The sequence below is a fragment of the Sebastes fasciatus genome, chromosome 8 (assembly GCF_043250625.1).
Source record: "Sebastes fasciatus isolate fSebFas1 chromosome 8, fSebFas1.pri, whole genome shotgun sequence".
NCBI lineage: Eukaryota > Metazoa > Chordata > Actinopteri > Perciformes > Sebastidae > Sebastes > Sebastes fasciatus.
This window is the reverse complement of record NC_133802.1, coordinates 34,948,668-34,973,930: the sequence shown is the minus strand read 5'-3', so window position 1 is coordinate 34,973,930 and position 25,263 is coordinate 34,948,668. Positions and strand designations below refer to the sequence as shown.

Sequence of the window (25,263 nt, the reverse complement as noted above, 5' to 3'; positions counted from 1 at the left end):
TATTTATTATCAGAATAAATAGGTGACAAACATTCAACAGAACCAACATGGATTTATGTAAAGCACTGAATAAATCAAATAATCAATATGTAAACAACTGCTGTGATTCCCATCTCATCAAATGCCCCGTTTCAAATGTTGATGAGACATTGTAACCTCCGCCCCGCCGGAGGCAAACGGCGGGCGACCAGGGCGAAGCTGCCGCACTGCACTGGAGTCAAGGTTGGGAATGGCGGGCCGGGCCCGGTAGCACCGGATAGGAACCCCGGCGCCCGTCCGAGCAGCATATTTGTCCACTCCCATGTTGATAAGAGGATTAAATACTTGACAGATCTCCTTTTAAGGTTAATTTAGAACAGATAAAAAATGTGTGATTAATCGTGATTAAGTATTTTAATCGATTGACGGAGTCGGTTTCTATATAAATCATTTGCAGCTCCTCTCCATGTTCTTGAAAATATAAAAAAATATGCAATTTTACCATCAACAACCTGAATCTGTAATTGCTGGGACGGGATCACGATCCAGAGGAAGTTAATGAGAAGGAAAGTAAAAACTACCAGAATTCATCTTCATCTATCCCGAGATGTTGTTCACCTCTTTGACTGATAAACTAAACTAGTGGTTCTGGTCTGTTAGACGATCCGGTTCAGGTGTTCTTCCATGGATCATCAGGTAATACTGAGATGTGTTGTTTTAGCAGATGATCTGTTGGATTCAAGTCAACAACCTGCGGGCAGTTTGTGTTTGTTTCAGGTCTCTTCCTGTCCCGGTTCAGTTAGCTGTCCCTGTTGGCTTTAGATAAAAGTTTCTTTTTCTGGGGTCAAAATATTTGTTTTGCTGTTGAAATCCATCTAATCTGTGGAGCGTCTGCTGACTTTCATGGAAGCAGTCGGTCATTTATTTTTACAGATCCAGGGATCACAGTTCTGTTTTCAACAGCCTCGCTGCTCCAGGTTGTTTGTGCTGTAAAACACACATTTTACTGTCGTCCTCGAGCATCAGCTGTCTCCTTCAAAGGAACACATTTTTAAAGATAAGAGACAGAAAAAAAGGATGTACCTGGAAACCCCTGCAGCTGTGTGGATGTAGATATGAGCAGCAGTGTATTTAAGGATGGATGTTACTATGACACACTTAAAATGTGTTGACACGAGAGGCACGGCTACGGTGTTGGTTAAATAAATATGTTTGTTCATGCTGAGATCTCTCTAATGCCTTGCAGAAGGATTTCTGTTGTGTTTTTGTAATGATTATATTCTGAGGTGGGTCACACAGATATTAAAAAGATGCAGCTTTTTATATCGCAGACTGTTGTAGTCTAATTTTTTAAACAGTTTCTAAATTTGAATTTGAAAAGAGAAAATAGCGTTACGCCAAGGGGGGCGTGATGCCAAGGCCAAGGGGCATGACGCCAAGGCCAAGGGGAGTGACGCCAAGGCCAAGGGACGTGACGCCAAGGCCAAGGGGCGTGACGCCCAGGCCAAGGGGCGTGACGCCAAGGTCAAAGGGCGTGACGCCAAGGCCAAGGGACGTGACGCGAAGGCCAAGGGACGTGACGCCAAGGCCAAAGGGCGTGACGCCAAGGCCAAGGGACGTGACGCCAAGGCCAAGGGACGTGACGCCAAGGCCAAGGGACGTGACGCCAAGGCCAAGGGACGTGACGCCAAGGCCAAGGGGAGTGACGCCAAGGCCAAGGGACGTGATGCCAAGGCCAAGGGGCGTGGCGCCATGGCCAAGGGACGTGATGCCAAGGCCAAGGGACGTGACGCCAAGGCCAAGGGACGTGACGCCAAGGCCAAGGGACGTGACGCCAAGGCCAAGGGGCGTGACGCCAAGGCCAAGGGGCGTGACGCCAAGGGGCGTGGCGCCAAGGCCAAAGGGCGTGACGCCAAGGCCAAGGGACATGACGCCAAGGCCAAGGGACGTGACGCCAAGGGACGTGACGCCAAGGGACGTGACGCCAAGGCCAAGGGACGTGACGCCAAGGCCAAGGGACGTGACGCCAAGGCCAAGGGACGTGAGGCCAAGGCCAAAGGGCGTGACGCCAAGGCCAAGGGACGTGACGCCAAGGCCAAGGGACGTGACGCCAAGGCCAAGGGACGTGACGCCAAGGCCAAGGGACGTGACGCCAAGGCCAAGGGACGTGACGCCAAGGCCAAGGGGAGTGACGCCAAGGCCAAGGGACGTGACGCCAAGGCCAAGGGGCGTGACGCCCAGGCCAAGGGGCGTGACGCCAAGGTCAAAGGGCGTGACGCCAAGGCCAAGGGACGTGACGCGAAGGCCAAGGGACGTGACGCCAAGGCCAAAGGGCGTGACGCCAAGGCCAAGGGACGTGACGCCAAGGCCAAGGGACGTGACGCCAAGGCCAAGGGACGTGACGCCAAGGCCAAGGGACGTGACGCCAAGGCCAAGGGGAGTGACGCCAAGGCCAAGGGACGTGATGCCAAGGCCAAGGGGCGTGGCGCCATGGCCAAGGGACGTGACGCCAAGGCCAAGGGACGTGACGCCAAGGCCAAGGGATGTGACGCCAAGGCCAAGGGGCGTGACGCCAAGGGGCGTGGCGCCAAGGCCAAAGGGCGTGACGCCAAGGCCAAGGGACATGACGCCAAGGCCAAGGGACGTGACGCCAAGGGACGTGACGCCAAGGGACGTGACGCCAAGGCCAAGGGACGTGACGCCAAGGCCAAGGGACGTGACGCCAAGGCCAAGGGACGTGACGCCAAGGCCAAGGGATGTGAGGCCAAGACCAAGGGGCGTGGCGCCAAGGCCAAGGGGACGCCAAGGCCAAGGGGCGTGACGCCAAGGCCAAGGGGCGTGACGCCAAGGCCAAGGGACGTATGTGACAAGTTGGGATGAGAACATGCTTAAAACCTTTTGCCCAGCCTGTATATTCAGGACTGTTGTCCTGCTTCATTAGAGTTGGGATTCTGACAACTGAAAAGTATGAGTGTCCTATAGATGACAACAACCTGAAACAACCCTACAGTTAAAGGCAGTCCAGTGTGCTGGAGTAGAGACAAAACAACAGGGAATATGTCTACGGACTGCTCATCTCATTTTTATGGTTAATACTAAAACAGAAGAAACCAATCACTAACACTCACAGATAAAGGGTCTTTCTTAGTTTATTCTGGGCAAAAAGAGAACGCGTTTCAGCTTTAAGCCATCGTCAGCGTCAAGACGCAAGACGTGACTAAATACTAAATACTTATTTGTTTGCAAACAAAAAGAAAAATGGCTGAACCAAAGCACACAAAGCGTCATTCAGTTTTCTTATTCAATTCCACCTGTTTGAATGATGAAATTATTGTTATACAGCTGTGAACACATGTGGGACACAAACTGTGGTCTGAATTAGTTGGTAGATTTTAGACTTGATAAACGTAAACATGCCGTGTGAGGACGTACCCACCCGGTCTGAACTCTACAATCCTGGAAAAACATCTCTTATCTTGACCACCTTTGATTTACTGTGTTGTGTAAGAGGAACCTAAACACATGTTATATATGGCCGGTCTGTAGGGGAAAGGTCTCTGTTGATTCACCCTCCTAGAGAGACTACTTCTGGTTTTCTTCCGTCTCTCTCCCTTTCTTCATCTTGTCCATCTGTACTTCTCTCTCACTTAAATCACATGCACAGATCTACGGCTTTTAAAGAATCTTTCCTTTTTTACCTGTTGCATCCATCAGTAGATGTGAATTTAAAGCATTATAGCTCAACAGGAAAGAAGAGAAGAAGGAAGGAATAGAGAAACAAAGAAGAGAAACAAAGAAGGAAGGAAGGAAAGAAATCCTTTAACACCTTAATTCAGACCAGAGAGTTTGTGACCCAAGTTTAAAGGCTCAGTTGTAAATCAACAATTTCATCATTCAAACAGGTGGAATTATGAATTAACTTGCATAAAAATAAACACTGACATATTTCCTGTGGTTTTGTCTCTACTCCAGCACACTGGACTGACTTTTCATTTTCATTCATACTTTTCAGTTGTCATAATTTCAACTGTCAAATTCCCATCATCAGTGTTTTATTTGCCTGCCAAAGTGACGGATGGCCCGATGATTTTACCACTGCCAACAATTTACCCGCATTCGTCTGGTGGTAGGTGTTAATTTAAGACCCTGAAACTAGGCTAATATTCACCAGTTTTCATCCATTCATTCATTTGTTGCTCCTGCTTGAGTATTTCTTTCTCTTAGTTCTCTCCATTTCCCTCCTCCTTCTCTCACTCTCTGAAGTACGGCATCACAATTAATCAAATATTAATCGCGATCACAATTTTGGCTTCCCACAATTAAATGAACATGATCTCCTGAGATATTGACGTTTAAAATGCTCATTCTGCTCGTAGAAAACTCTGCAGCAGATCAAATCAAGCGCTTCCTAAACTAACAGCCAGCAGCCGGTGATCCAGATGTTTTGGCTTCACTTTTCGGGATAGATATTATCTATAATGTGTTTATGATTAAATTGAGAACATAAAATAGTTTATCTAGCCTCTTAGTGTTGCTAATTTTGCTCTCAAAGTTCACCAGATTTAACTTTAAAATGTAGCTAACAACGGGGAAGGGTGAATATTCCTGTGTCTTTTCATACTGCTATATATATATATATATATATATATAGCAAAAAACATCGTTCTGACATCGTCCGACCCTAATTTGTACATTAACAGGGATGTAGCACAGCATGGAAGTGAAAACAGTGCTCTGTTTATTTTAATGTGAAATAAAACTATCTAAAATCAGTGAATAATTGTGATTAAAAAATCGTGATATCAATATAATATACCACCGATAATCACTTTGGCCACATCGTGCAAGGCCTACACTGGAGGACCTTTCAGACACAAAGCGACAACGCCACCACTGCGCTCTGAAACCCGTTATTTCCAAAGGCTAGCACCACGCCACTTCCGACGCGGTGGAAACAGTAACGCAAAGCAAGCCAACATTGACGTAACGTCACGTTTTAGCTGTTGAACAAAAGCTCTTTCTGCCCGGCAGCTCAGCCTCTAATCCACTTTCACTTCTTATCGGTGTGGAGAAAACTGCACAGTTCACACAGAGCGGCTCTCAGATCCTCAGCATCACTTTAAACATAATCTGACTGGATTATCTTCATGAGATTTCTACGGCTGGTTTTCTGTGGAAACTGGTGGACTCGTTGTGAACACAAAAACACAACCACTGGTGTGTGACGGGGGCAGTTTTATGCTTTGTCACATAAATCTCCCCTCCTGCAGCTGAGAATGGTTGCTTCAACAGGACTCTCTGGGGATATAAGAGCAGACTTTGCACCCTGTGAAGTCTCTATTAATCCCGAGCAATGACACGGATGCCAAAAGAGATTCGCCTCGTCAGCAGACGGCAGAGCGATAAGGTCTTAGACGGCAGCTTTAAACCCCGGCCCCGACCTCAAGGAGGCACTTTAGCCTCTGATTACATCAAACAGTATCTCTGTACACATGATCATAAAGGATAAAGGATTACACATCTCCTCTGCAGAGTACACATTCAGTAATTGACTGATATATTGGACTTCAGGACATCTCTGACTACATACATGCTGAAAATCAAACATTTTTACTGGATTCATTTAGAGATTTTCCAAAGTAAAAGTCCCTAGAAGTGTTTGATTCAACTTTTTCCCTCCATGGTCTAGACCAGGGCTCAGCAACCTTTATTATCAGAAGAGACATTTTAGGCAAAAGAAAAAGAAAAAAAAATCTGTCTGAAGATGCAAAACATGTGATCATTGTGATGAAGGTAACACAGTTTATAGTCTAAGTATATAGTATATACGTCTAATGCAGTGAGGGCCAAAGAGACAATGTACTACGGAGTATTAGGGCCACATTGAGGGAAAAAAACATCTGAGATTTACAGAAAAAAGTCAGAATATAAAGAGAATAAAGTCATAACTTAACGAGAATTTTTTTTAATATTACGAGAATAAAGTCATAACTTTACTAGAAAAAGTGGTAATGTTACAAGAATAAAGTCATAACTTAACGAGAAAGAAGTCGTAATGTTACGAGAATAAAGTCAAAAAACAGTTATTAATTTCCACTAATTATATTATAAATCCACAGGGAGCCACTGGAGAGGAGTTAAAGAGACGCAGGTAGCTGACCTCTGATCTAGTGTTACAAAAGTTAACAAAAATCACAATGAATCGTAATACTTAAAAATCGTAATACATATCGAATCGCACTCAAGTATCGTGATAGTATTGAATCGGGAGATCGGTGCATCGTCCCAGCCCTAATAATTTGTATAAATCCCATGTAACCGATTCATATGTACTGTAATCCACGTAATCATGAGCCAGGACAGGTGACGCAGTATAAAGAGCGACAAACTCTGCTTATAAGGAAGGAGGTCGGGGTGGATGGATGGGTCTAAAAACACCAGACCTTCACCCAGGAGAGCTGCTGTTAGTGTCCCGTGTGAAACCAGAACTCAACATTGTCTTATATGTCACGTAATTTCCGTACTAATTAACGCCACTTCTGTAGTTACTTTGATCTTTTCTTAAACCTAACCAAGTCGTGTAGTTTGCACCGGCGCACTGATCGCTCGTGTTGCTGGACATTCGTAGGAAAACGCACGAAAAATGGCAAAATGACTTTTCGTAAAGTATAATATGAACTGTCGTATGAAGGGATGTTGATGTATTAAAGGAATACTCCACTGAAAACTCTCTCTGCCGGTACTCTGTCCGGTCATTGAGGACGGCAGCTGTAGTCAGCTGGGATTCAGTTACAGCGGATTCCAGCGGTGATCCAGTTTCAAATTGTCCCCACAAACTATGTCAACCATTCCTGCATCGTAATCTGCTTTTCTTCTGTCCGTTCAGATGCTCACTATATTTTATACAATCACATTTTCACCAAAATGTCACTAAATGTTTGAGGGCTTGGACGATTCACCTCATCTCCTGATTCGATATTATCACGATACCTGGGTGCCGATTCAATAAGTATTGTGATTTATCGTGATTTATGTTAACTTGTTGACCTCTAGACCATGAAGGGAAAAAGATGAATCAAACACTTCTAGGGACTTTTACTTTGAAAAAATCTCTAAATGAATCCAGTAAAGATGTTTGATTTTCAGCATGTATGTAGTCAGAGATGTCCTGAAGTCAAATATATCAGGATCATTGTCAGGAATTATTTATTACATTTATTATCCAGCAACCCAGAAATCAAAGAATAAAGACATTTCCCTCACAGATTAGTGGGATTTTCTATTAATTTATAAGGGACATGTAATGTTTTATACTTCTGGTGAATATAATCCATCAATCTGATTTCCATAGATGTATTTAGTATATACAGTTCCCTTTGTTAACACCTTATTTTGAAAACCGGACGTAGTTACTACTTCCTCTAACTTCTCCAAGGTGGTCTCTAGCTCTCCCGTCAGCTCCGTTCTCTTTATCCATCCATGGTCAGCTCCATCGGGGCCGTTTCAATGCAGAGAACAGAAATGTCAGTATCTGGGTGCTCTACAGTCGTAACGTCGGCCCATTTGACCACGGAGACGAGAGCGACGGCCGACTCCACCGCCACGTTACCGCCATACCATAACGTTACCTCCATACCATAACGTTACCTTCATACCATAACGTTACCTTCATACCATAACGTTACCTCCATACCATAACGTTACCTTCATACCATAACGTTACCGCCACACCATAACGTTTCCTGTCCGTGACAGAGTTAGCATGTAGCTTTAGCTCTGCTCTGTGTAGCTCTGCTTTTCCTGTCAATGTGTGAAACCCAAAGTGTTTCCATCCTTTACTGGATGTGTAGTGTTTACCACGCTGGATTTAACATGGGAGGGTGCAGGTCGTATCCACGCTGACCCTCCTACGGTTTAGACTCTCTGAGGTTTGTTTTGGTTGACGGATACGGAACGGATATGACGTTACGTTACTCAGACTACCACAATAAAAGCGGTAGCTTCCTTCTACCTCCACAGAGACTCGGATGAAGCAGATTCATTGATTCTGGCATTAAAACATCTTTTTCAAAATCGTAAAAAAAAATATATATAGAATTGCCGTCGTGTCACCCGTACTCTGGAGACAATAAACACTTTATACATATATATTTTTCCACATGCAGTAGTCGATTCCATCACTTGTAAGCAGACTTTCTTGTTTTGCAATTTTGTAAAAAAAAACTGTAAATTTGTTTGCAACTTGTGTTTGTTACCGGCCCCGCTGGTCTGGTGAGTCAAATGTGGGCGTATCTGATGAGAACAGTTTCCACAACACAGGTTTTAAAATAAATACGTAGAAACCTGAAGGCCACGGATCTGTTGACGCATCACCAATATCGTTATGTCACCATTTACAACCTGTCGGATCCTCTGACTGCTGGTGTTTCATAAAAACTATCTTCATGGCTGATATGACTGCTGACCAAAATGTATGAAAATAAAACACCATTTGTAGAAAATGAAACATGTTAAGCACTTGAGGACGGGATAGTTTGAGTCTTGGGTCGGGTATGCAGGTGTAACTGGAGCCGGTGGAGAGCAGAGCTGCTCCCGGCCAAGAGCTTCTAGCCATGAGCCAAACAGCCAAACAGCCAAACAGCCAAACGATAAGCCAAGTGTCATAACTCATAATTACATCTGTCACGTCTTCACGTTGCTTAACCAGAAGTCTATAACATTAAAAGTATGATTGGTGTTATGTGCTTTTGTCTAATTTTAGTGAGCAATCCACATGACACACATTAATAGGTTACTGTGCTTCAAAACATTTTACATTTTAGAAATTAACTGCCTCACATGCATTTAATGAATCAATTACAAAATAGAGATTTTAAACATTTCCTCATTCATTTAAATTTGAGTGAATCTGGTCCAATCAACGCCAACAGCTAATTACATAAACCACTTCACTTCCTGTGCTTGTCACAATAAAACAATCCTTGTTAAATCCATGCAGTTGGAACATGATGTTCCCTCTCAGCAGTAAGTTGAAGTGTTTACTGCTCACAGGAAGTTCATGTGGGACTAAAATAGCAAAAGCTCACAAGTATAACAAGGACATTTTCATATTTCTGCCTTCAGTTATTGTGATTGTGCATGTAAACAAGCTATAGAGGAATTAAAAGTCTTACCTTTGCTCGACGTTTGGTTGTAATCAGATCTCCGATCAGTGAAGATGCAGAAGGAGATGAGATAAATCCAGAGAGAGATGGTGGTCAGGAGCAGAAAGGAGAGGAACACGGTGAAAACCGGAGGGAAGATGAGTTAATGGATGAAGGGAAGTCTTGTTGTTTCACTTTTCCTCTGAGCAGTGAAGTGTGTCTCCTGCTCTCCACTCAACACACCTCCCTGAGGCTGTATTTGCTGAGGAGGCTGACCTCTCCTCCCTCACCTCCTCCCTCACCCCTCCTCATGAACCTCCCTTCAGTCTTGGTCTTCAACTGGGACTTTGCACGGACCAAGGAGTCTAACGCACGTGCGAGTCAGAGGGTGCAAGCAAAACCCCTTGGCGCAGTGACAGTGATGGCCGGCACCACGGGGTCGGGCGCACCACCGGCCTGTCTTGCCCTCACCGTCGGGGAGGTGGAGCATGAGCGCGTGCGATAGGACCTGAAATATGGTGACGAGAGGTTAACGTTGCGCTGCCGTTTTGTGAGTACGAGTACATGAGCACAGGACCCGATACTGGTATCGGGTATCGGTGCATCCCTATCATAGACTGTATATAAGAAGTGGACGTGGTCACCGTGGCGTCACCCGTTGGTTTATAGTCTGCCATTTTACAGCCTCGAGTTCGGCATTTTGGCCGTCGCCATCTTGGTTTTTGGCCGTTGTCGTTGTTGTTTTTTTCAACTAGAAGTCACACGAGAGGATAGTGTTGTCACAATACCAAATTCCGACAGACCGTGTGTGTGTGGCGGCGGTGAGTGTGAGGTTGTCGGTGGCGTTGTAGCTGTGAACGTAGCAGTGCGGTCTGTGTACAGTTTATTTGTCGGTGAATAAATGCCACCACCATGGATGTATAGAGAGAACTGGATACAGCGTTGGCGGCTCCCATCTGGAAAAGTACCTGGATCTTGGGCACGTGGAACATGCGCAGTAGCGTCCGCTCGGTCACATGACTCGGTCACAGGGTCCCAACGTCACGCCGTCGTCACGGCTTGGCGCTCCAGCCTCGGTCTGGGTCTCACTCACATGAACAGAGGAAGGGAAATAACTCTGGATTCATCTGTTAGTGCGTTTTACAACTTTTAGGACTTAATGATTTAAATCAGGACTAGTAGAGTGTTCGTACTGGGGAGTTGATTCACCTCAAAATAAATGATCCTCTGAGTTACAGACGTCTCTTTATCAATGGAAGTCTACTGGAAAAAGGCCTTTTAGGTCCGATGGCATCACGTGACGGACACGGTAGTTGCAGTAGCGCCGTTTGGCCACTACGAAAGTTGGGATCAACGATCGGCGTCTCTTCCTGGGGGGTTGGCTACAACTCCTCCAAGCCAACTTCCTGTATCCGGCTCTGACTCTCTTAAGGTGGACTGTTAAGGTGGACCAGCTTGTCACTTAAAAGAGACAAGAGTTTTGCTTAACAGTTTTCGAAATTGTACTTAAGTACAGCAGCGGTAACATGGTACTAAGATGAATACAACGGCAGATAGTAGTCCTGATGTGTCATACAGAGAGAACTAACCGGATCAGCAGCAAATTTGGGACGGGTTTAAGAAACCAAAACACTTCATAATCCTGATAAAAGCCAACGCTGACTGTTGGTGGGAGATTGGACTTGAATTTATAGATATAAATTTCCATTATACTTCAGTTACAACATGTCATTGTTGGTGTGTCTTTTCTACTCAAAGTAAGTCGTTTCTCAGACTGGATCCCGATGAACACGCTGAGCAGTGACGTTGAGTTACAGTGAGTCTTAATGATCATGTAAAGGCAGCCTGAGGTGACTCAGACTTCTCAGACTGAGGTGATTTAAAGCAGGAATCTTTTTTTACAGCCTGTCGGCTGTGTTTGTTGCCGCTCCGGCTTCCCGTCACCTTTATGCAGAGTAACCTTTATACAGACTAAACTTCACAACAGCTGACGTCGTGGAGGGGAAAAACACAGCGGCAGGCAAGGCATTCATCACGTTCAGCGTGCCAATCTGTGTTATTAATGCCACAGTCTGTGTTGACCTGATGTAGGTGTAGTGGCTCTAACTGTGTAATCTAGTGTCCTGCTGTGTGTTTGTTGTTTAACTGTACAGGAACAACATATCCTGGTTTTAAGTAAGAGGAACGCAGTTATCTTGTCGGTTAACGAGGGTCGGTTATCGGTTAGAAAAAACTTCAAAATTAGCATCCCGAATCTAAAGTAAAAGGTTTCAATACGGAAATCAGAGCATTTCTATTGCCTCCACACGGCTCTCAACATGCCGACGGCTGAGCCAGTCCCCAGGAAGAGCGCCGGGCTCTGAAGCAAATTTCTGTAGTGGCCAAACGGTGGTACTACAACTTCTGTGTACTATACTAGTAGTAGTAGTAGTACTAGTAGTACAACCTCATATTATACTAGTAGTATGTACTGATTTGGCCAAAATTTAGTATTCAGTATGCGAACAAAAGCAAAATCTACAGTATGCCAAAAATACCTGGATGTCATACTGATTTGGAAAAACAACAACAACAACAACAACAACAACAACAACAGCCAAAAATGGCTCGTTTTTTACATTTGTCGTAGCTATTTCATCACTAAATTCACTTCTGAATGTTTTTGAGGAGAGAAATTAACTGTTTAGATTTAGAATATTGACAGTTTTACGATATTAGACGATGAATGGAACATTTGCTCCGACGTTTTCAGAGTTTAGAAGCTCCGCAAACTGCCGTATAGTGACTCATAGTTTGTTTAAATATCACAACACAAATGTCCGTTATAAATGAACAGGATCCTGTGATTATCTGCCTTTTTGGTGTTAACCGTGCCAACAATATCAACAGTTGTTTGCTGCGATATTAAACTGACTTTATTTGCTGTATATTGAGCCTGTGTGTGCTGTGGTGCCTGCCAGCCGTCTCAGGGTGACCAGGTTCAAAGCAGCTGCCTGGTGGTGGGGGTGGCGGAGGCGGCGGCGGCGGCACTACTGGATCAACTGGTTGGTTGATGTAAAAACACAATCTTGGAGAGTTGCCCGTTCAGAGGCCGAACACACCCAGAGCTCATGATCACAGGCTGAATGCGGGTCAGATTGTAATCTGACACCATCGATTTAAAAACACAACAATTATAATATTTTAAGAAGTGACTGCGTTTGTGTTTTACGTATCACTGTTGTACACGTAGATATAAAACACATGAGCTTCCTATTGCTGTATAATCAGCTGGCGTTGTTGTTTGGATGTTTTAGAAAACACTCTGTGGATGGTTCATTATTTCAGTTTACTGCTTCCAACTCAGATCTCTTAGATATTCAGGTGTACATTTTGATCTGGGGAAATTGGTGAGCTGAACTGAACATAATGACATTAAAATAATGATCATGATGTAAGTTAAAGAGGTTTTAGATACAGTACACACACAGATCTCCCGCTACGCTGACGATGAACTATGAGATCGTTCTCTACATCAGTCTTGTTCTTTACATGTCATTTGCTGTCTGAGAATCTTAAAGTATTGGTCTTGCAAGCGTGTTTGTTTGCTGTTGCAACAAGGAGGCGATTAGCCGAGCTGTTTAACAAGACTCCGAGCCACGCCAGCAGCTCTGTGAGGCCGTACTTACTTGGGCACAGCGGTGCTTTGAGCTAAATGCTAACATCGACATGCTAACTTGATCAGAATCGATTAGTCGACTAATCTGGCATTTCAGTCTACTAAGATTTCTTTAGTCACTTAGTCGTTTCTTATGCTTTTGTCATGGTTTTATATAATTGTGTCTCTGTGAAGTGGCCCGCTGTTTTGAACATGGTAGCTATCTCTTTAACATCCGTAAAAGGCTCTCCACCTCGTGGTCTAGTTTAGGAGATCAGATGAGTGCCAGAGGTTTTCCTGTTGAGGTCACTGGGACCACCTGGGAGTAGACTGACTCTATTTCTGACCATTGGTACGACTGAACTGGGTTAACTGGGCGACGTGACTCTGCAGCAGTCACATATAGCTCCCACACTGACCCAGTGACCTCAGGGACTGAGACAGTCGAGGGTATGTGACACTTGTGTACTAGCCTGCAGGTGTGCATGTGTATGCAGGTTGTGTGCATGTTTGTACTTTCTAGAAAAGACCAGTAAAGACGGAGAAAGAGTGATATAGTATTCAAGTCTTAAGAAATGTTGTTAATAACTACAAGTGATCAACAGTTTATGTCAGTATTCATTAAGTGTTAGGCATTACTCTGTTTTATAAATGGACCTGGTGGAATTTCAACTTGACCAGCAGAGAGACGGAGACTTAAAGGGGTTAAAGAACAACGGACTTTCGCCCAGGAGACCGCTGTTCATGTCCCGTGTGAAACCAGAAGTCAACGTTGATTTATTTGTCACATAACTTCCGTAATTAAGTTCCGGCACTTCCGGAGTTATTTTAACCCAAACTGCGATCTTTTCCCAAACCTAACTAAGTTGTTTTTGTCGCGTAACTTTCGTACTTAAGTTTGTGCCGCCTTTTTCGCTGCATCAAGCAAAGCCCACTGCGCTGTGTCGCGAGTAGGGGTGTGACGATTCACTCAGCTCACGATACGATACACGATATTGGGTTCACGATCTCGATACGATATTATAACAACAATTTTAATAAAATTAAAATGATGAAATATATGAGTGAAAAAGTAGCCTTTTATTCAAAAGACACAAAATGAAAACAATGCTGTTGTAAAGTCATCATTAAACGTATTGACGGATTTCCCATGAATATACTATTATATATAAATGTTATCATCTGTGTTGCTGATGAAGCATCATTATATTTAGTGTCAGACTTGCAGCTCGTGGAACAACATGTACTCTGCCCTTAAACATCTGGCATCTTATCAAAAGCACCTGCCTCACCAAGCCAGCTGTTAGAAAGAGTAACCTATAGTATAAACACAACGTGACTATATATATACAGAGGAGTCACGTTGTGTTTACATCAGGTTACACTGCAGTCTGACACTAAATATAATGATGCTTCATCAGCAACACAGATGATAAAACATTTAAACATTATTAATAAACTAGTTTAATACATCAATACATTTAATGATGACTTTGATACAGTTTAACACCAAGAAAATATCACCGGGACTCTGAAACCAACTTTGTTTTAATTTTAAAACTTTGACTTTTGTTGACATTATGTTTTCCAAAACAGTGTGTTTATCTTAATTAATGCACACATCCCATTTATATCTGGATCTGGAACATCTGGATTAACAGGAGAGGAAAGCAGAAATAAACATGTACATGTATGTTACACAAAGTTACGCAATTTCAATCAATCTAGATCATTTTATTGCCGCAGGACTCCAGAAATGAATCTAAAACAAAGAAAACTCAAAGAAAATTCATCAGCAGCTGTTTTAATAACTGATTAATTATTAAGATAAGATAAGATAAGATAAGATATGAAAAAATAAGATAAAATAAGATAAGATACAATAAGATAAGATAAGATACGATACGATACGATACGAAAAGATAATATAATAATAATAATAATAATATATTTATTTATATAGCACTTCTCAAAACAGATGTTACAAAGTGTCATTAAGTCATTTTTTTCTTGCAATAATGACCAATCTCTGGTTCATACGTCAGCGTATTAGGGCCATTGTAAGTACAAAATAATAATAATTATGAAGCCGGGGTAGTGGGTCGTTTTTTGAGAAAAAAAGTTGTGATGATTAAAGTCGTAAATTTAAAAAAAAATTGTGAGATTTCAAAATCATAAATATACAAGACAATTCTCTGAAAAATAATGGAATGCAAAACAGTTTTTTTTCTTGTATTTTTGAGTTTAAGCTCAGAGAATAGATAGATAGAGAATAGATGATTTGATTGCCTCAGGACTCTATAAATGAACCTATAAAACAAAGAAAAGTGGTTGAATGACGACGGATCACATTGTTGATCATTGTTGTTGATCACAGACGGCAAACGAATGATTCATGTGATCAGTTTTGCTGGTTAGTGGAAAGTTCCCAGCGTTATAGCAGCTCGTAGAAGGCTGGACTAGATGTGATGAAGTGCTGGAGGGGTGTGTTCTGGAGGACTAATTAGTGCAATAAAAACGTCACCAGTTAGAAGAGAAAAGAAAGCATCTTCAGATGATGTGACTGTGCTGCCCCTTGCTGGTCACAGCTGGTCATATTACAGGTGTAGAAATCAGTTCCAGCAAAGTGAGTCTGTTTAATGCTTTATGAATGAACACTGTACTGTACAAGACTGCCGGTGTATTTCTCTTTAAATTTTGATCACATGATGTTCATCAGCTCGTCAGCGCAGTTGTCATGGAAGTATAGATGTTCAAATTAATTTTTTTTATTGAGAACCTTATGGATGATTAAGTGCTTAAATGTTGACCTAATAGCTTAATTTCAATGTTCAAGTTACTGGTGTACGATTTATTATTTTAATAATAAATTATAAATCTGTTAATTTTGAAGATTTTTTACCAAGTTGTTGGTGTATGATTAATTGTTTAAATAATAAACAAAAATTCTGAAAATGGTAAGATTTAGGACCATTTCAAGACGAGGGGAGAACATTTCTCTCTGTTTGAGAACATTAAAAAATAACGCCGTCAATCGATTAAATTATTTAATCACTCATTTTTTATCTGTTCTAAATGAACCTTAAAGGGAGATTAGTCAAGTATTTAATACTCTTATCAACATGGGAGTGGACAAATATGCTGCTTTATGCAAACGTGTGTATATATTTATTATTGTAAATCAATGAACAACACAAATCAATGACAGATATTGATCCAGAAACCCTCACAGGTACTGCATTTAGCATAAAACAATATGCTCCAATCATAACATGGCAAACTGCAGCCCAACAGGCAACAACAGCTGTCAGTGTGTCAGTGTGCTGACTTGACTATGACACGTTTTTTTTGTCTTAGCAACGGACTAAAACCCAAAGATATTTCATTTTATTATCACAGAAGATCCAAATAAACCACCAAACTCTCACATTGTACAAGCTGGAACCAGAGTTATTTACAGTTTTGCTTAAAATAAGACGGAAATTGTTAATTAATTATAAAAAAAAAAGTTGTCCATTAATTTTTGGAATGTTTTCAGCTCTAAAAAAACTCATCAGATGAATCAATAATGAAAGTAATCTTAATAGTTGCAGGCCTAGTGGACGGAATAAAATACACCAGGCTTTGCAGGTTTGCAGGTTTGCAGGTTTGCAGGTTTGCACATTGCAAACACACAATCAAAGTCTTTCTATGCACGAGCCTGTAAAATGTTTCTATAAATAAGAGCTCCTGCTCCGAGTCGGACTCTCTGCCGCCCCGCTGTGGTGCTCAGGCTGAACTGCAGGAAGTCAGGCGTGGCGGTCACTCCATCTCGTAGGAGCTGCTGTCCAGTTTGTTCTTGAGGAACTTGAAGTCGGGCCTGTCGGCGGGATCCGTGCTCCAACACTTCAGCATGACTTTGTAGAGGAAGTCGGGACACTTGGCCGGACATGGCATCCTGTAGCCGCTGGTAACCTGCTGGTACGCTTCCTGGTTGCTGAAGGCTGAGGGAGAACGAGGGGAAGCAGTGATGAGCGGTTAAACAGTTATTTACACTAAAATACCTGCAGAAACACCTGGAGGCTTTCAAGCAGCTGTAGTTGTGATGGAGGTGATGTAGTGTTACCAGAGGACCTCGTGGGATTTACAAAGTTCCCCCCACATCTGTGTTTCATGCAGCGCATTCAAACAACGTACAGTATATCAATAAGATGTGAAGGTCAATAGTTCGTTCCATTGCAACATCAGCTCCCAGCAGCAGAGCCATGCCCTCGCCATTTTGGACTGAAGGGGACTACCGGACGCCAGTAAAACGTCCGCCTACAAAGAGCCGTACAAACGTTAAACTAAATTATTTTTATTCTAATATTATATATTTAATGTCTCTACTGAAATGTCCTGTGAACAGAGACGTTAATACATCCACCACGGTACAGACCTAGTCATTTTTTGTCTCTTTGTGGTTGTTTTGCATCTCCTAGTGGTAATTTTGCATCTCTTTGTAATTATTTTGCATTTCTTTGTAGACATTTTGCATCTCTTTGTAATTATTTTGCATCTCTTTGTAGTTATTTTGCATCTCTTTGTAGTTATTTTGCATCTCTTTGTAATTATTTTGCATTTCTTTGTAGTCATTTTTAATCTCTTTGTGGTCATTTTGCATTTCTGTAGTCTTTGTGTCTCTTTGTGGTCATCTTGCATCTCTTTGTAGTTGTTTTGTGTCTCTTTGCATCTTTTTTCACATCTTTATGGACTCATTTTACATCTCCTTGTGATACATTTTTGTCTCTTTGTAGTCATTTTGTGTCTCTTTGCATCTTTTTGGCATCTCTTTGTAGTTGTTTTGTGTTTCTTTGTGGTCATTTTGAGTCTCTTCCTGGTTGGTTACATTCTGTAGTTGAAGGCCAGGAGGGCCCCTGACACTTTGGGCCCCTGGGCCTGTGCCCGTTAGGCCCCTTTAGTAATCCATCCATGATGTTAGTCTATCCTTTATCAACGCCATTCACACAGCAGCTGTACCCATCACTGCTCCAACCACAAAGGTTTACCATACCATGCCATGTATAAATATATTCACCAAGCACAGTCTTTGACTTTCACTTCTCTGAACCCGTCCTCCAGAATGGTGCAACTTCACCGGGATAATCTTTCTTTATTTCATCACATTGTGAAAACTCACATTTTATAATTCTATTCAAGCACTTTGGACCTGAAATGAGCAGAATTAAGTAGACTTACTGTATATCTACTTTAAGTAGTTTAGTAGTATTAGTAGGGCTGCACGATTAATAAGGATTAGTAACGACCTTTTAAGATCACAATCTGGATTCAATCAGGCCTTTGTGAATATCATTGTTCCAGGTCTTTTTGGACCGGAGGAACTTCATTTCATCGTTTTGTATCATTCCACTAACCTGGGTAAGGAGTGCTGCCACAGGTGATGATCTCATAGAGCAAGACACCAAAAGACCAGACGTCTGTCTTGTTGGAGAACTGCCCGTGGCTGATGGCCTCCGGGGCGCTCCACTTGTAGGGAATCTTTTTATCTTCTGTGATGTAGAACGGCTCCTGGTGGAGAAATCGTAAAAAAATTAAATCTGCAGCCTCGGTTTGACTTTTTAAATAAACGCTGGGTGTCTCTTCCTGCCTTACCTTGATCACTCGGGCCAGTCCAAAGTCGGCCACCTTACAGATGTAGTCCTCTCCCACCAGCACGTTTCGAGCCGCCAAATCTCTGTGGATGCTGTTCTGCTCCTCCAGGTACGACATCCCATCAGCCACCTGGGCACCCATATCAACGAGTGACGCGACGTCTTGATTCTGACCCTCCGGACCTGAAACAGGAAAAAATAACAATCAGCACCGAGAACCCGACCACAACAAGGTTAAAAGCTCAGAACCAAGAAGTTCTATACAGTTAATAGGACCTTTAAACTTCTAGTCGTGAATAAGAAATACAAATCAATAAATTAAAATAAATAGTGAAGGTGTAATTAATTTACGTTCATTTTTTATTTGATGTTTATTAGTTTTTACCCTGGCAATATCGTTTCAGTTTAGCTTACTATAATAACCATCCTTTTTGGTGCTTTGAGTTTCTCTTTATGTTATTTGTTTGTCCGCTGAGGTTTTTTTTTTTGTACCTCTGAGGAAGCTGAGCAGAGAGCCTTTCTCCATCAGCTCGGTGATGATGTAGTACGGGGCCGAGGCCGTGCAGATGGCAAACAGAGAGATGAGGTGGCGATGGCGGAGACTCTTCAGGATCTGAACTTCCCTGTGAAATTCACGGTGGTTCAACTCCGAGTCTGGAGAGAGAAAAAGAGAGAGAGAGAGAGACGGACGGACGGAGAATTAATGGATGGAAAAAAAAGAAAGACAGAGATGTGAAAGAGGAACAGAGAGATGCAAGAGGAAACCACACTGAAATCTTGACCATTTAACAAATATGATGGGATTTTTCTGTGTTTCGTAAACATTATATAGTCAGGGTGGGAAAAAAATCTTTTTGAAATGATTTCTAAATAGATGTTTTAATACCAGAATCAATATATCTGCTTCATCTGAGTCTATGTGGAGGTAGAAGGAAATTACCGCTTTTATTGTGGTAGTCTGAGTAACGTGACGTCATATCCGTTCCGTATCCGTCAACCAAAACAAACCTCAGAGAGTGTAAAACGTTGGAGGGTCGTCGTGGATACGACCTGCACCCTCCCATGTTAAATCCAGCGTGGTAAACACTACACATCCAGTAAAGGATGGAAACACTTTGGGTTTCACACATTGACAGGAAAAGCAGAGCTACACAGAGCAGAGCTAAAGCTGCATGCTAACTTCTAAAAAAGGCCAAAATGTGTCCGAAAGTAAGTCTGAAAAAGTCAGAAAAAAGGCCGAAAGAAGCCAAAATATGTCAGAAAAAAAATCTTAAAAAAGGCTGAAATATGTAAAAAAAATATTCTGAAATATGTCCGGAAAAATGCCAAAGTATGTCCAAAATATGGCCCAAAAAAGGCTGTAATATGTCAGAAAAAGGCAGATACATATCTGAATAAAAGTCTGAAAAATTTCTGAAATATGTCCGAAAAATGCCCCCCCAAAAAATTTCTAAAAAAGTCAGAAATATGCCTAAATAAATGTAGGAAAAATGTCTGAGATATGTCCAAAAAAGGGCAGAAAAATGTCTGTAAAATATCCGAAAAAAAGTGCAAAAAAGTTAGCAGGAAACGTTACGGTATGGCGGTAACGTTATGGTATGGCGGTAACGTTGCGGTGGAGCTGGTCGTCGCTCTCGTCTCCGTGGTCAAATGGGCCGACACTACGACTGTAGAGCACCCAGATACTGACATTTGTGTTCTCTGCATTGAAACGGCCCCGATGGAGCTGACCATGGATGGATAAAGAGAACGGAGCTGACGGGAGAGCTAGAGACCACCTTGTACAACCGAGTACAAGTACTTACATTTGGGTACTCTCCGATACCGAGTACCGATACGAGTACTTCTCTGTGTCTAAAGACCCTCGTTAACAGCCAGCTGGAGGGTGTGAGCGACACACGGCCAGCTGGGGAGTCCCGCATACGAGGCGGTGCGCCGCCACCGGCTCTAGGTCGGCTTGGAAAGGCTCGGGGTGAAGGTGCTTCCCGGGGCCGTGGACAAAGGGCTCGCTGCGCACTCTCTCCCCGACGGGGAGGGACGGGGCCCCCTGCTCCCGCTGGGACTGTTGACCGGGGCGGACTGTCCTCAGTGCGGAGGACACGGACCAAGGAGTCTAACGCAGGCGCGAGTCAGAGGGTGCGAGCAAAACCCCGTGACGCAATGAAAATGAGGGCCGGTGCGCGCCGGCTGAGGTGGGATCCCGGCCCTGTGGGGTCGTGCGCACCACCGGCCCGTCGGGGAGGTGGAGCGTGAGCGCGTGTGATAGGACCCGAAACATGGTGACGAGAGGTTAACGTCACGCTGCCGTAAAGTGAGTTTGGTGCTGTTTTATCGGAGCCGTTTTGCGAGTACGAGTACATGAGCACAGTATCGGACCCGATACCCGATACTGGTATCGGTATTGGTGCATCCCTGGTTTTATACCAATATAAATGGAAGATTTCTAGATTTGAGACTGTTGGTTGGACAAAACAAACAATTTGAATCACAATTTTGTGACGTTTTCCAGGGTCAGCCTTTAATTGATTAATCGATTCATGAATCAATATCTCATCTGAGTTTGTTTTCCAACGTGTTTCTCTCAAGCAGCTCAGTCTAAAGGTACGTCGTGAACAGGGATTCCTGGAAATAACCAGATACATAAACCTTTTACTTCCTGTTAGGGAGAAGGAGTTACACAGTATTACCGTACAACGAGTCATGAGGATAATCAGAGCTACTCGACAGGCTGCACTTTGCTTCATACTTCTATAATAGCTCACCTGACTACGCCCACTTGACTCTCTACAGGCGTCTGATGACAACAACACCATTTAAACACAGACAGCAACTAGCATTAGCATTAGCACACACTTCATGCCCAAAAAAGATGATGAATTTCTACACAACTAGGAAATAATCTGACAGATTGTTGCACAACAAGACGCCAGTTTGAACAATACAACTACGTGTTTTAACAATACAACTATGTGTTTTAACAATACAACTCCGTGTTCCACACATGACATTGCTGCCAATAAATGTATGACAGCACACGGAGGTGTCATCAACGGAGATTCCCATGATGCATCTCTCTACATTCCTCTTCTGTCTCTCATCAGTTTCACTCAAATGTGGTCTAACACGTTACCGACAATGCCTTTCTCTGTTTTTGCACAACAAAGGTCAGTTTTCATCAGTGCATTTACTCATCTCAGAGGGGAATATCTTACTTTATCTCCACTAGATTTTCGGGCTGTCAACGTTAATGCGATGATAACACAGATCAGGGTCGGCATCAAAGCATTAGACATTAAACATTATGTTTCATGAAATAAATAAACTATGACACAGGCGTGCACGCACACATACACATGTTATACGTCCACAAAACCAGAGGTTATAAATCAGATACACGGCGGGGAATCTGTTCAATGTTTTGCACTGATAAACCTGTAACATTGGGCCACTTTCACCGATTACACAACTAATTAAAGGATAAACAACAACATCTTTAAGCCACATCAAGAACCAGTATGCAATTACAACCTTATGCACGCTCATCCAGAAACGTAGCCACGATTACAAACTACAACTTTCTTTCCATTTGTTTCGCAATGCTGGAGTGAGATCCTGCCCACTGGCTGGTCATACAATGCGGGTCTGGTTGATATGGCCAGGGAGGGGGGGTGTTTTATAGACTAGTATACAATATACTAATTTCTTTAACGCAAGTTGTGAATTCAAATGAACCTCTTAAAAATCCGAGGGGTCACCGATCTTTCAGACGTTGTAGTGGCTCAGTTTTAAAGCTGGAGTGAAGATAGTAACATCACATGAAACTAGAAAAACCTAAAGAATCCATCGGTACAAACCATGTCATATACTACACTGAGGGTTTCTGGACAATATCTGTCATTGTTTTGTGTTATTAATTGGTTGATTTTCAATAATAAATAAATATATAGATTTATTTATTTATTCATTTATATATATATATACATATATATATATATATATATATATATATATATAAATATATATATATATAAATATATACAGTATATAAATAAATAAATAAACATATAAATAAATATATCACTATATAAATATATATATAAATACATAAATATATAAATAAATGAATACATAAATAAATGAATATATAAATATATAAATAAATGAATATATAAATAAATGAATATATAAATAAATAAATGAATATATAAATAAATGAATATATAAATAAATAAATGAATATATAAATAAATATATATAAATTAATAAATAATAAAATAATAATAAAATAAATGAATATATATATATATATTCATGAATCAATATCTCATCTGAGTTTGTTATTTATATATAAATAATTGGAGAAAAATCCAGAAAAGTCCCCAATTTGGGTAAGTTTTTTCTTCATAATCACCTCACAACAGCATCAGTATTCACAATCTAATAATACTTTTTGATTCTTCAAGTACATTTTGCTGATAATACTTGTTTACTTTTAAGTAAACTTTTAAATGCAGCCCTTTAACTTGTAATGAGTATTTTAGATCCACTGCTGCTTACTAGTTTCTAGATAAAACCCTCCACCACATTAGAGCCCATGGCTCTGACTAGACCACTGGATGAAAGTGTTCTCCTCCTGATCAGATACCCATCTAATCTATTAAATCAAGCTTCATCAGATCAACGGAGATGATGAAATACCACTTTTGATGATCTTGATGGCGACGTTGATGTAGTTTTTCCAGCGTCCCCGGTAGACGCTGGCGAAGTAGCCGCTGCCCAGCTCCTCCTCCAGGGTGAACTCCTCTTTGGGGAGCTCCCACTCATCCACCGTAAAATGACTCAGATCTGGAGTGTTGGGCTTTTTCTGATGGAGGCAACACACATGCACACGCTTAGGTAGGTCATAAAGGGACACAAGTACATACAAGTACATACATTCTCATCCAGGCATATAGGCTAAGGATAATGAACAACACACAATGAACATCAATCAATCTCAGAAGCACAGAATTTGGGTTAAAAAAAGGTTTGATGCTGTAGCTCAAATTATTTTAATTTTGGATTAATCTAACAATTTTTTTCTTAAAGTGACTGTTTGTAACTTTTTAAGCGTATAAATATACCGGGTCGGGACACATGCGCGTTCGCATATGCGCGCTTGCGTGTGTCCGGCGTCCCCGCTCCTCTGCCTGCTTGCCTTCACTGACACAGCGCGCGTTCTCGCGTACTCGCTCCACGTCTAGACGTGAACGCGCGCTCACTCCACACTGCAGAAGAGTTAGTTTAGCTCTGAGAATATCTAGTGAATGTTCAGTGGACGTTTGTGCAGAAATAACTGCTGCAGCTCCTCCAGACCAACAGAGGTTTCCCGTGTCTTGTGAAGTGACGGGGCTCCGCAGAGAGAAACCTTGTCATCTCGTTACCGAACGGGTGCCGGTGTCTCCCTGTTCACTACGGCTGCAGGCGGAGAGAACAGGAAGACACGCTGCGGAGCCCCGCTGCTGAAGCCTGCGCTGAGGCAGGAGAAGCAAACAAAGTATCAGCATTGATTCATGGAGAGACCTTCGTCTGGTCAGCTAACATTACTGCCAAGCAGCTGAAATATAGAGTGATATTGTGGTTTTAGCTGACGTGTGTCGCCTCACTGTGTTGAGCGATGCTCGTTCATGTCTATGTAGAGCGAGCAGGCACGAGCCCGATGCTGACTTTCATTGATTTCACGGCCACAGGCGTCGCTGTTAAGCAGCATTTCTGAAAGTTACAAATAGTCCCTTGAATGCTGATGCAGATGTTCTGACAGGCATCTAAAGGACTTATTGCATTTTCCATTTTGATTCCTGTTAACTTCTGCATCTTTGTTGCACAATTTCCTTTTGTGAGTTTTGTGTTCAGGCTCCGTTGCAAGAGAACTATATACAGTATAGCACATCTGCAAGGAGGCACATTAGTATACAATGCTGTAGCAACAAAACTTCTTGTTTTCACATGACCAGAAATAAGAGGAACAAACAAGCAGAACCGATAGAGACCCAGCAGGAACCCGGCGCCCGTCCTACCCTCTTGCAGGGGTTTCCCAGGTTGCCGGTGTTGTTCAGGCTGTTGACGCAGTAGTGCTCCACCAAGTCGATCAGAGAGTCGAAGTGGTGGTTGTACTCCACGTGATAATTACTCTCCTCCGTCTTGAGGACCTTGAAATGCTTCACCCGACTGCTGGACCTCACTGCAGAAAGATTCACACACAAAAACAACAACTCAGAAAAAAGCAGAAGTGGTTTAAATGCAAAGATCCAGTTACACTTTTAACCTCAAGATATCTCTTTATATTCGTTACCAATGCGTTGCAGTTTACCGTCTAACAGGAATATCAAGCTGTTACTGTCATGCACCTCTTTATGTTGGTGCTTCTTAATGTTTGTCTTATTTCAGTTTATTACTCGGATCTTATTTAGTTTTGCAGGTTTGGCTTGGTTTGCATAACTTTGGAAGGCTCTGTTGATGGTTATGTTGAAAGGTGCGGATTAGTACGCTGCATGAAATGATGGAAAACATAAATACTGACATTATCTGTGTTTACGCTGGTGCTGTTGCTCTTTGAAAGGGCAGCAGTGAAATGCTTTGTGACTGTAACACACGGGGACAGATTATTACCACTTTTTATTTAACTGAATTAATGTCTGCACACGTCTGGGCGTAGGACTGTAACACCAACATCTTACTGCTTTTTATACTTCGTAGTTTTTTTTGTGTATGTGACACGCTACACTGAGACTGTATACGAAACCGCCTACTCCATACTACTGAGGAACGCAGTATACAGTATACAGTATACAGTATACAGTACATACTGCGTACTGCGGTCCTCAGTAGTATGAAA

General features: G+C 42.3%; 1 protein-coding gene and 1 long non-coding RNA gene across 4 annotated transcripts in view; one reads left to right on the top strand and one right to left on the bottom strand.

The window, feature by feature from the left end:
* LOC141772043 (uncharacterized) overlaps positions 1 to 25,263 on the top strand; it is a 58,050-nt gene that overhangs the window by 13,394 nt on the left and 19,393 nt on the right. The window lies entirely within an intron of this gene.
* The window catches only part of ptk6b (PTK6 protein tyrosine kinase 6b), a 171,597-nt gene that overhangs the window by 139,533 nt on the left and 6,801 nt on the right, over positions 1 to 25,263 (bottom strand). The window contains exons 3-8 of one of the 2 annotated variants that reach the window (XR_012594818.1): positions 24,446 to 24,609; positions 23,088 to 23,253; positions 18,882 to 19,043; positions 18,391 to 18,572; positions 18,153 to 18,306; positions 15,996 to 16,742 (exon numbers count right to left, since the gene is read on the bottom strand). Coding sequence is in view for 1 of the 2 variants with exons in the window: in XM_074642682.1 (XP_074498783.1) it covers positions 16,561 to 16,742; positions 18,153 to 18,306; positions 18,391 to 18,572; positions 18,882 to 19,043; positions 23,088 to 23,253; positions 24,446 to 24,609 (1,010 nt within the window). In the remaining variant the exon portion in view is untranslated. Of the gene's footprint in view, positions 1 to 15,904; positions 16,743 to 18,152; positions 18,307 to 18,390; positions 18,573 to 18,881; positions 19,044 to 23,087; positions 23,254 to 24,445; positions 24,610 to 25,263 lie in introns of those variants that run through there. The other variant, XM_074642682.1, reaches the window with a different exon arrangement.